General features: G+C 42.3%; 1 protein-coding gene across 4 annotated transcripts in view; it reads left to right on the top strand.

The window, feature by feature from the left end:
• PCYT1B (phosphate cytidylyltransferase 1B, choline) overlaps positions 1 to 12,442 on the top strand; it is a 120,721-nt gene that overhangs the window by 23,827 nt on the left and 84,452 nt on the right. For 3 of the 4 annotated variants that reach the window (XM_065915223.1, XM_065915222.1, XM_065915220.1), the window contains exon 2: positions 11,753 to 11,852. In XM_065915223.1, coding sequence (XP_065771295.1) covers positions 11,753 to 11,852 — 100 coding nt within the window. Of the gene's footprint in view, positions 1 to 11,093; positions 11,261 to 11,752; positions 11,853 to 12,442 lie in introns of those variants that run through there. The other variant, XM_065915221.1, reaches the window with a different exon arrangement.

Raw genomic sequence — 12,442 nt, 5'->3', positions numbered from 1 at the left:
ACTGTTTTTCTTTTTTACTCATTTCCTCCAGGCACACTGGCCTTCTTGTTATTGCTGGCAGAAGCCAGACATGCTCCTGCCTCAGCGCCTTTGCACTTGCTGTTTGCTCTGCCTGGAGTGTTCTTTTACCACATGCCTCAATTGATCCTTTATATATTTACACATGTATCAACTTTCTTAACTGTCTTCTTTGCAGTTATACCCCCTTGCTCCCTTTTCCCCTTTGTTGTCTTGGTTTTTTTCTGTAGAACTTATCTCCTTTTAACATACTACACATTTTATGATCTTTTTTGTTGTTTATTGTCTTTAAGCATCACAAGGGCAGGATTTTTTTGTCTGTTTTGTTCCCCCTGTGTATCCTCAGAACTTAAAACAGTGCCTGGCATACATCAAACATTCAAAGTAGTGTTTGTTGGAAAAATAAATGATGGGTGGATACTGTGAAGACAATTTAAATGGTTTTTTAAAGCACAAATGAATTTTTAAAATTTTAAATTTTATTGGGGTATAGTCGATTTACAATGTTGTGTTAGTTTCAGGTATACAGCAAAGCGATTCAGTTATACATATGTTCATTCTTTTTTTTTTTAGATTCCTTTCTCATATTGGTTATCACAAAATATTGAGTAGGGTTCCCTGTGCTATACAATAGGTCCTTGTTGGTTATCAAATGGGTTTTAAATGTTCCACATACCTGGGAATAATGTTACGTAACAGTGAGTTTATAGATAATAGTTATTTTTTGAAGTACTCATTTCCTGTTAGATAGCTTCCACCCTTCATATTCAAGACTGTGATCCTTGATTAAGTTTCCTGCATCTCTGAATTCACAGGGGAGGAAATACTTCTTTAAATTTATTTTTAAATTATATGCATTACATCAGTGTGTTCTCATGGTAAAAATAAAGCAAAATAACAGATATATATGGCGTAAACAATGAAAACATTTTTTTCATCTATTCTCCTAATGCTTATTTCTTCCCCAGAGATAACCCCAGTTAGCAATTCATTGTGTATTTTTCTAAGCCAGTACTGTCCAGTAGAACTTTGTGATGATTGGAATGTTCTACATCTGTGACAATACAGTAGCCACTAGCCACATGTGGTTATTGAGCAATTGAAATATGGCTAGTGGAATTGAGAAGCAGAGTTATTTTATATAAATTTAATTAATCATAACTTTGCTAGCATGTGAAATGAGTGCACTTGTGTGGTACTTTGAACATTCTCTGGCATTGCTCTTCTTTGAGTTTGGAATGAAAACTGCCCTTTTCCAGTCCTGTGGCCACTGCTGAGTTTTCCAAATTTGCTGACATATTGAGTGCAGTACTTTCACAGCATCATTTTTTAGGATTTGAAATAGCTCAGCTGAAATTCCATTATCTCCACTAGCTTTGTTCCTAGTGATGCTTCCTAAGGCCCACTTTACTTCACACTCCAGGATATCTGGCTCCAGGTGAGTGATTATGCCATCATGATTATCCAGGTTGCTAAGATCTTTTTTGTATAGTTCTTCTGTGTATTCTTGCCACATCTTCTGCTTCTGTTAGATCCATACCGTTTCTGTCCTTTATTGTGCCCATCTTTGCATGAAATGTTCCCTTGGTATCTCTAATTTTCTTGAAGAGATCTGTAGTCTTTCCCATTCTATTGTTTTCCTCTATTTCTTTGCACTGATCACTTAACAAGGCTTTCTTATCTCTTCTTGATATTCTTTGGAACTCTGCATTCAAATGGGTATATCTTTCCTTTTCTCCTTTGCCTTTTGCTTCTCTTCTTTTCTCAGCTATTTGTAAGGCCTCCTCAGACAACCATTTTGCCTTTTTGCATTTCTTTTTCTTGGAGATGGTTTTATCACAGCCTCCTGTACAATGTTACAAACCTCCGTCCATAGTTCTTCAGGCACTCTGTCTGTCAGATCTAATCTCTTGAATCTGTTTGTCACTTCCACTGTATAATCATAATGGATTTGATTTAGATCATACCTGAATGGTCTAGTGGTTTCCCCTACTTTCTTCAATTTAAGTCTGAATTTTGCAGTAAGGAGTTCATGATCTGAGCCACAGTCAGCTCCCAGTCTTGTTTTTGCTGACTGTACAGGGCTTCTCCATCTTTGGCTACAGAGAATATAATCAATCTGATGTCAGTATTGAGCACCCAGTGAGTCCATGTGTAGAGTTATCTCTTTTGTCTTTGGAAGAGGGTGTTTGCTATGACCAATGCATTCTCTTGACAAAACTCTGTTAGCCTTTGTCTTGCTTCATTTTGTACTCCAAAACCAAACTTGCTTGTTACTCCAGATGTTTCTTGACTTCCTACTTTTGCATTCCAGTCCTCTATGATGAAAAAGACTTCTGATTTTTATGTTAGTTCTAGAAGGTCTTGTAGGTCTTTATAGAACTGTTCAACTTCAGCTTCTTTGGCATTACCAATTAGGGCATAGACTTGGATTATTGTGATGTTGAATGGTTTGCCTTGGAAACAAACAGGTCATTCTGTCATTTTTGAGATTGCACCCAAGTACTGCATTTTGGACTCTTTTGTTGGCTATGAGGGCTATATCATTTCTTCTAAGGGATTCTTGCCCACAGGAGTAGATATAATGGCCATCTGAATTAAATTCGCCCATTCCTGTCCATTTTGTGCGTGCTAAGTCACTTCAGTCATGTCCGACTCTGTGCGACCCCATGGACTGTAGCCCACCAGGCTCCTCTGTCCATGGGATTCTCCAGGCAAGAATACTGTAGTGTGTTTCCATTCCCTTCTCCAGGGGATCTTCCCAATCCAGGTATCGAACTCACATCTTTTATGTCTCCTGCATTGGCAGGCGGGTTCTTTACCACTAGTGCTACCTGGGAAGCCCCCTATCCATTTTAGTTCACTGATTCCTAAAATGTCGATGTTCACTCTTGCTGTCTCCTGTTTGACCACATCCACTTTACCTTGATTCATGGACCTAACATTCCAGTTTCCTATGCAATATTGCTCTTGACAGCATCAGATTTTACTTTCGCCACCAGCCACATCCACAACTGGTCATTGTTTCCGAGAACTTCCAGATTTACAAGCTGGGTTTGGAAAAGGCAGTGGATCAAATTGCCAGCATCCGTTGGATCATAGAAAAAGCTAGAGAAAAACATCTGCTTCATTGGAGAAGGCTGGGTGCCTAATAAATTGATGCTTTTGAACTATGGTGTCAGAGAAGACTCCTGAGAATCCCTTGGACTGCAAGGAGATCAAACTAGTCAATCCTAAAGGAAATCAATCCTGAATATTCATTGGAGGGACTGATGCTGAAGCTGAAGCTCCAATATTTTGGCCACTTGATGCGAAGGCCCAACTCATTGGGAAAGACCCTGATGCTGGGAAAGACCGAAGGCAGGAGGAGAAGAGGGTGACAGAGGATGAGATGGTTGGATGGCATCACCGACTCAATGAACATGAGTTTGAGCAAGCTCTGGGAGATGTTTTAGGACAGGGAAGCCTGGCGTGCTGCAGCCTATGGGGTCACAAAGAGTCGGACATGACTGAGTGACTGAATGACGATGACAAATCATAACTTGAATTTAAATTGTCACATATGGCTAATGGCTATGTGGTATTGGACAGCACAGTTCTCACCTATTTCTATACAATTCCCTAGTTGTCTCTAACCATAAATGATATCATAATGTATAACATGTGTACATATTGTTTTGTGACTTGCCTTTTGCATTCAACAAAATGTCTTAGAAATTGTTCCCTGTCTGTGCAGATGTATCTATCTTGCTGTTTTTAATGGTGCCTGTTAGTTCAGAATATGTGTGAGCCATACTTAGCCAAGTGAAAAATGGGTATTTGTTGGTACTGAGCTGTGTACTGGGCCTCCTTTTCCTCTGTGCCACTGCTCTCTGTTGAGTCTTTGCACCAGCTGCCTGATCTGAGACTCTTTGTCACCAATAACACTGTCCAAGAGTCCAGTGATTCCGTGTGTTGGGCCTCTAGTCACCTCTGAGATCTACTTTGTCTTTACTCTCTGTTTTCAGAAGATTAAAATACTCTGATCCCAAATAAAATCAGGCCTTAAGAAAATACATTCAGCGACAAGTAGATACAAACCCGACAGCATGCGACTGAGGGATGAACTCTGTGCCATCTTTTGTGTTTCTGATTTTGCAGTTCTAAAGTTGGTTAGTCCTAAAACCAAAGACCTCCATAGGAGAAGTAGAGTTTCTTTTCTCCTTGCGTATCTTGACTAAAATGTTCTGTTGTACAAGTCTTTTCAACTGGAAGACATTCTTTAGACAATTATGACTTTATTAACTATGGGTAATTCACTTTTCAATTGATTTCTGTGCTTCTTAACATGCCTCATCAACATTTGCTGGCTAAATTTATTGAGCCTGGCATCATACTATTATATACACCATATCAGTCAAGGCCTTGACGAGACATAGACAGCTTGCTCTAAAGGGAAAATTTGAAGACAGCTTAACAAAGGGACTATTTTTAAAGGCATGGGCAGAGTTTAAGGAAACCTCAAAGTATGGTGTGGTATAGAACCTGAAGCCTAGAACCACTGGGAGGCCTAGACACATTGCCAGCCCTAGGCAGGACAGGGGTACGGGGACAGTATGGTTACCAGAACCTCATGGAGCTGTGGCTTTCAGGCAGAGGGCAGGACTAGCATACTGGTTCCTCTCAGGGAGGATACCAGGGAGATGAGTACCCTCTTGTCCTACCCTCCAGCATTTTGCATGCTTCCCATGGACCCAATCCAACTGGAAGCAGAAAGGCAAGAGAACCCAGTGGTGGAGTCCATACAGAAAGCCATACGCTGAGGAGTAAAGAGGTGGGAGAGTATGCATTCTGGAGAGGCAGAAGGAAGATGTTAATCACGCATACATCATTTCATTTACTCCTCACAACTTCATGAGATAGATCATTGTTTTTCACAATGATTTCTCCTTTTTATTATTATTTTTTCTTTTATTTCTGGCTGTGCTGGGTCTTTGTTTTGGCATGTGGGCTTTCTCTAGTTGCAGTGTGTAAGCTTAGTTGCCCCACGGCACGTGGGGTCTTAGTTCACTACCAGGGATCAAACCCATGTCCCCTTCATTGGAAGGTGGATTCTAACCACTGGGGAATTCCCAGGGAAGTCCTGAGATAGATCATTTTATTTATTTATTTATTTATTTTTTTAATTTTTATTTTTCAGTGGGATAGATCATTTTATTATCCTTCTTTTATAGATGTTCTGGATGAGGATACTGAAGGTTAGAGAGGTTAAGAACCAGCAATTTTCTAAAACTCAAATTTAGAAAATCAAATGGCCACTGATTTATGGAACTAGGATTTGAACTCAGGCCTGACTGAATAGCCCCACTGTAGTTAAAAGTAGCTTAGCTTAAACAAGCAGCTTTGCAGTTGGTCTGTCACCCTCAGCAGTACCATGGTAAATTCTGATTGGCTGATTAACTTGCTGTGTGATTGAGCCTGTTGTCAGTCAGAGATGGCTAGTGCATAAATAGAGGTTCCACTGACCACTTTTGCACTCAAGTAAAGTTTGTATTGTATATTTTATATAGTGCCTAATAGCTTTTGTTTTAAGTAAATAGTTGATAATGTCCAGTTGAACATATTCTGCAAATTAAATGCCCAGTATCTAATCTTCCCCCTTAAGAAGATTGATGGGAACATGCTTTCATGTGGTACTGCCATGTAGTTTGCATAACCAGAGCTTTGTATGACAAATAGGCAATATGTCTGCATGCAATGACTGGGTGTTCTGAAATCTTAAATTAGGTACAAGTTTTATTGCAGTCTAGCTCCAACTCTGTGGTCTGGCAAGGCCTTTGCATATGAGAGGTTCAGGGCGCTGGGCCAGGGCTTCTTAACGCTTTAAAAATCCTCACTCCCCTCTAGTAAACATAAAAATTTCATTGGCCTCTCTAGCCCTGAATTTGGTATATGGCTTCCTAAGGGGGCATAGTCTATCCTCTGATGATCTCTGTCAGTCAAGAGGCTTAATTTTGATGACTTGTATGTTGAAGAGGGTAGAATTTTCCCTCACATATAAAATTACTAAAAATTTAATATGCCTATTCAAACTAATACCTCTTCCCATTCTAAAAAGGCCACCCTTCACCTTTGAGGATTGCTGCCCCACAGTCAATTTTTTTTTTGCCCTTTCTTATTGCCTCCCCCACCCCCTTATCTATCCTATAAACGTCTGGCATCATATGAAATACACAGCATGTGCTAGTTAGTAAACACTCAACTATGTGATCTGGTGATCTGGAGTCTTAAGCTGAGGCTTGTTTCTATGTAAGTAATCTGGCCTATTTCACTAAATCTGGGTAAAAATGAAGTCCCACGCTTTTGTTTTTTCAATTGTTTGCTCCCCCTTCACTTTTCTAATTATCAAGAAGTCCAGTATCTTGTTTTTGAGACCCCTTTGTCCTGATTCTCTTAGAATCCTAGTGTTTCCTCAGTTCAAAGGGAGCCCAAAAGGTCATCGAGTCTGAGGGATCTACCCCTGCTTTGCTTCTTGCTGCCACTTGGTGACACTGTTGAAGACAGGTCCTTTACAGTTCAGTGGAGTCAGTACCTGCCTCACAGGGTACAAATTAAATGAACTAATACATGTGATGGCGTGTAGATGGATACATGGTACTAGGCAGGCACTTGAAGGTTTGTATGTTATGTTATTGGGCCTCAGTTTTATGTCTCATGTAGCGCCTAGACCAGAGAATCCATGGCGCCATCCTAGCTCTGGCAAACGGTGAGGAATAGATGGGGGCCTGGGTGCCCTGTAGGCTGATATAGAGCCTGGAGGCCAGGATGGACCAGTCAGGGTCCCTCTCGAGCCTCTGGCTGTCTTAATCCTGTTGTCCTGAGGTTGGTCTGCCATTTGTAGGTGGAGGGGACAACCTGATAGCATAGAATTCCTTCTCTGATTTTATTTATTTATTTTTGGATGTGCTGGGTCTTTGCTGCTGTGTATATTTTTTTCCACTAGTTGCAGCAAGTGAGGACTACTCTCTAGTTGCGATGCATGGGCTTCTCATTGCAGTGGCTTCTCTTGTTGTGGAGCATGGGCTCTAGGGCACATGGGCTTCAGTAGTTGTGGCTCACAGGTTATAGAGCACAGGCTCAGTAGTTGTGATGCACCGGCTTTGTTGCTCCATGGTATGTGGGATCTTCCTGGATCAGGGATCAAACCTGTATCTTCTGCATTGGCAGGTGGATTCTTTACCACTGAGTCACCAGGGAAGCCCTAGAATTCCTTGTAAATCAAATGATTTGCTCTGACTCAGAGGAGGAGGTTCTGGGATGTTCAGGCTGAAAAACCTGCCTCAGATTACAGGGCTGGTTGATGATAGCTGGTCCTTAGCCAAAGTCTTTCTGAAAGTAGAGCTTGAATCTCAACCTAGGAAGTATCCTAGAGAACAAGCCTGTCTGTTGTTCATTTAGTTTTACATTCCCCATTCTAAGCACAGTGCCTTGTACATAACAAGAAATACCCCTTCTCCGTGTCAAGTACTGTTAATGGACTACTCACACGCTCACAAGTACATTTAAGAACATCCTCTGCCTTCCATCTCTTTGCTTCATCTGTTTTCCTACTTCTAGGTCACAATAATTAAGAACAAAATGCACAGGGCACATAAACCTGTTTTCACCTTTGAGTAACTACTGTTGCTTTACAACTCTTAATTACCAGATTTCATACCCTCTAAAATATATTGATACCTTTCTTGGAAACAGCAACACCTTATATCTTTAATAAAGTTTGTGACTTGCATATAAAAGATCTCCAATTAGTAATTTATTTTAGATCATGTAAAAAAGATTCACTGGCCACATACATTGAAGGTTAATGAATCATTAATGTAAGTTAACCCCATTTGCCAATTCATTTGTCTATTTGGGTTGTGTCCTAAAAGTTCATTCATGAGTCAGTTTGCTTGTTTCAATGGGGAACTATACAATAGATATAATTAATCATATAGTACTATATACTATGATATATAACAACGAACACTAATAGAAGCTAGAAGCACTAAAAATGGCTCCAAGTCATTGAGTACCAGGTCCTTTACATAACCGACCCCTATTTTTCACAACACCCCTGTAAGATAGGTACCCATTTTACAGATAAAAGTGAGTTTCAACTATGTTGAGGAGCTTCCTTTTAAGAACACACAAAGTCAGATACCTTTCTTCTTAAAAAATATTTATTTGGCTGCACTGGATCTTAGTTCCATCCCGCAGGATCTTAATTCCCTGACCAGGGCACCCTGCATTGGAAGCATGCAGCATGGATTCTTAACCACCAGTGAAAGTCTTAGTCACTCAGTTGTGTCAGACTCTTCGCAACCCCATGGACTGTAGCCCACCAGGCTCCTCTGTCCATGGGATTTCCCAGGCAAGAATACTCGAGTGGGTTGCCATGCCCTCCTCCAGGGGATCTTCCCCACCCAGGGATCAAACCCGGGTCTACCCGCATTGCAGGCATGTCCCCAAAGTCAGATACATTTCTTGTCCCAAAGGCAGCTCCTGCTAAAGAGGCCTTGACAGGCTACCCATGACCTCCCTCACTAGTCCTCTTCCCTTCACTAACTCCAGCCATTGGGCCCCAGGTGGCACCTGACTGAGTGCCAGCCAATCCTGGTTGTGGCCTGGTTTGAAAAGATGAACTTGGTCAAGTTGATCTTCCATTAGGATTTTGAATTGGGAAGCATGGAAAGAAGCAGAAAGTGGGTAGGAGGAGGAGCTGGGACTGAAAGGCTCAACCCAAAGCTGTTGAAAAAAGTTTCGGGCAGGGAGACTGAGGAAGCTGCAATGGGCCATATTCAAGCTGAAGTTTATGAGGAAGGAGAAGGCAGAGACTTGAATGTAGTGGAAGGAAACAGAGTAATCTGAGCAGGACAGAAAGAAGGACATGCAGAGAGCAGCCAGGTCAATGGAGAACACTCTGGGGCCAGGTGCTGCCCCTTTCCTCTTTCCCCCCACAGTTTGTGTGCCAGGATAGCTGTAAAGTAATCATCTCTTGACTTAGCTGTAGTATCTGTTCCTTTCAACCAGGAGAGTCAAATTAGAACACAGAGCCTTTAAGTGCTAGAAAAGGAATTTAAACCCCCATTTTGTGGCTACAGAGCCTCTGCTCTCATCCCTGCACCTACATCCCTTTGTTCCTTCACAAATACTGCCCTGGTTCATCATGGCCTACAAGGTCACCTTAATGTATCTCAAAGGGAAGCAGCAAGAGACTCAAATTTCCCGAATCCATATCTCAAGTCTTGATTTGCTTTCAGAGCCCTGAATGGACGGGTGGGCATTAAGAAAGCCTCAGGCTACAAAGGAAACTATAAGTAAGATGAAAAGACAGCCCTCAGATTGGGAGAAAATAATAACAAATGAGGAAACAGACAAAGGATTAATCTCAAAAATATACAAACAACTCCTGAAGCTCAATTCCAGAAAAATAAATGACCCAATCAAAAAATGGACCAAAGAATTAAACAGACATTTCTCCAAAGAAGACATACAGATGGCTAACAAACACATGAAAAGATGCTCCACATCACTCATTATCAGAGAAATGCAAATCAAAACCACAATGAGGTACCATTACACGCCAGTCAGGATGGCTGCTATCCAAAAGTCTACAAGCAATAAATGCTGGAGAGGGTGTGGAGAAAAGGGAACCCTCTTACACTGTTGGTGGGAATGCAAACTAGTACAGCCACTATGGAAAACAGTGTGGAGATTTCTTAAAAAACTGGAAATAGAACTGCCATATGACCCAGCAATCCCACTTCTGGGCATACACACTGAAGAAACCAGATCTGAAAGAGACACGTGCACCCCAATGTTCATCGCAGCACTGTTTACAATAGCCAGGACATGGAAGCAACCTAGATGCCCATCAGCAGACGAATGGATAAGGAAGCTGGGGTACATATACACCATAGAATATTACTCAGCCGTTAAAAAGAATTCATTTGAATCAGTCCTAATGAGATGGATGAAACTGGAGCCCATTATACAGAGTGAAGTAAGCCAGAAAGATAAAGACCATTACAGTATACTAACACATATATATGGAATTTAGAAAGATGGTAACGATAACCCTATATGCAAAACAAAAAAAGAGACACAGAAGTACAGAACAGACTTTTGAACTCTGTGGGAGAACGTGAGGGTGGGATGTTTCGAAAGAACAGCATGTATATTATCTATGGTGAAACAGACCACCAGCCCAGGTGGGATGCATGAGACAAGTGCTCGGGCCTGGTGCACTGGGAAGACCCAGAGGAGTCGGGTGGAGAGGGAGGTGGGAGGGGGGATCGGGATAGGGAATACGTGTAACTCTATGGCTGATTCATATCAATGTATGACAAAGCCCACTGAAAAAAAATAAAATAAAAAATAAAATAAAATAAAAAAGAAAGTCTCAGGCAACTGAGAGGTCTCCAGGCAACTTTAGGGCAGGACTCCAGCTCCCAGGGCGAAAGGTGCAACTATGGGGTGAGGGTAGGGGCAGGTCAGTGGAGCATGGGGGTCCCTCCAGAATGGGGACTGGTCTTATCTATGCTTCTACCTCCAGTTCTCAGATGACACCTGACATGTATATAAGTGAATGAGTGAATGAATGGCAGTCTCACAGCCCCCTTCACATGTGTGGATCATTCTTTAGTCTTCCCAAGTTAAGGAACACCTGTGTCTATCTCTAAGAAATAATTCATGCAGCAATATGAGTAACATTCACAGTGACTCATCACCTTCAGCTTTAAAAATATTGAAGATGAGGTAGCGATGACCACGGTAAGGACATAGTTCAAAGACAACAGATGGATTCTGGATTGCACTTGCCCCTTGTTTATAGAAATACGGCTCACTTTGTCTTCCTCTATCTAGAGAGAGTGAGGTTTTCATTTTAAGAGGCTGACTCAAAAATGCAGAGCCACTTCCTGGGCAGGCTTCCAAGTGACTACATCTCTCTGACAGCGCTCCCCAGAGCCCCAGCCCGAGCTGCCTGGGGCGGGGCCTCCAGCCGTTAGTGGCTGTTGGAACAATCAGAGAGGAGCAGTTATCTGCAGCCCGCCAGAAACGCTGGGCTTTTAGGCCCTCTCTGGGCACAGATAACCGCTTGGGCCTTTGCGCTAAAGAGACGTCAGAGTTTGTGATTGGCCAGGCCGCTGTGTGTGAAATACAGATGTCTGCCACACTCCTGACCATGGCATTCCTTCCAGCCGAGTACCCCCGGGTGTGGGTAAGTCTGAATGTTTGAAGTCTGCCCTGGTTGTTTGTGAAGTGCTCCAAGCTGAGCATCATGCCTTTCCAGGGGGCATGACTTGGCATGTTCCTTAATCCTGCTAAGCCTCAGTTTCCTTTTCTGTGATGCAGAGATGATATCGTCCTGCACTGCAGGACAATGCCTATAGGAGGAGAGCAGTGTCTAGCCATTGTAGGGTATTGCAGGGCCTGGGGGAGAGACCATGTCCAGAGCACCACGTCTGGTACCTGGCAGATAGTACATGCTGGAGAGCTTATTGCTGAAGCATCAGTCGGGGGGAAAAAAAAGCCTTCATGAACAATACCCCTGTTTTTCTTTTAACAGTATGATATTTCTCTGAAAGACTGAGTGGATATCTTCTACTTAATCATCCACATGTAGCCAACAGAAATAAAACTTCAGGGGAAGTCAGTGCTAAAGCCAAGGCTGTCAGACTAAATTTACTCCCTTTCTCTTTTTTCCTTCTAGACCCTGACTGCACCTGCCCCATTTGCAGATGAAACCAGTTGTCAGTGCCAAGCACCCCATGAGAAACTGACTATTGCTCAAGCCCGCTTAGGGACACCAGGTGAGGCTGTACTACTTAATCTCCGGACGGGCCCTGTCCTGACATCTCAAGTGGCAGAAAGGCCCATCATTATGTGAGCAGCTCTCGCTTCAAATTGGAGACATGCATCTAGAGGTGATCGCACAGGGTGGGAAGGGTAAATGCCGATGGCAATCAACTGGACCAAACAAAGTAGCCAAGGAAAAGATGTTGCAGGACACTGGAGTTGGAGCCCCAGCTCTCTTCTTTTACTTTCTGCTGCCTGGGCCAGTCATGAGAACAGTCTGAATCTGTTTCCTCATGTGCAAACAGGGCCAGGATTCCTAAGCAGGCTTTTTGTGACAACTAGATTGTGTTTTTTTTTCGACAACATACCATTGCATTTTTTTTTAAACTGTGAAGTCATAGACAAACCTACGCTACTGTAATTATTATCATTCTTAAAAGTCTGTGTTTTAAAAGTTTCTCCAAGTGTGCCCTGGCTCTGCTCTAGGAATTTACTGTTCATTCCTTTAGCCCCTACCAGAGATGGAGAGGGAAGAGATGTAAAAAGAACTGTAAGGTGCTATCTCTGTTTCCTAAGAGCGTTCACTATAATTAAAGAGACAAGA

This window comes from Muntiacus reevesi, chromosome X, assembly GCF_963930625.1.
Source record: "Muntiacus reevesi chromosome X, mMunRee1.1, whole genome shotgun sequence".
NCBI lineage: Eukaryota > Metazoa > Chordata > Mammalia > Artiodactyla > Cervidae > Muntiacus > Muntiacus reevesi.
This window is presented reverse-complemented; position numbering and strand designations above follow the sequence as displayed.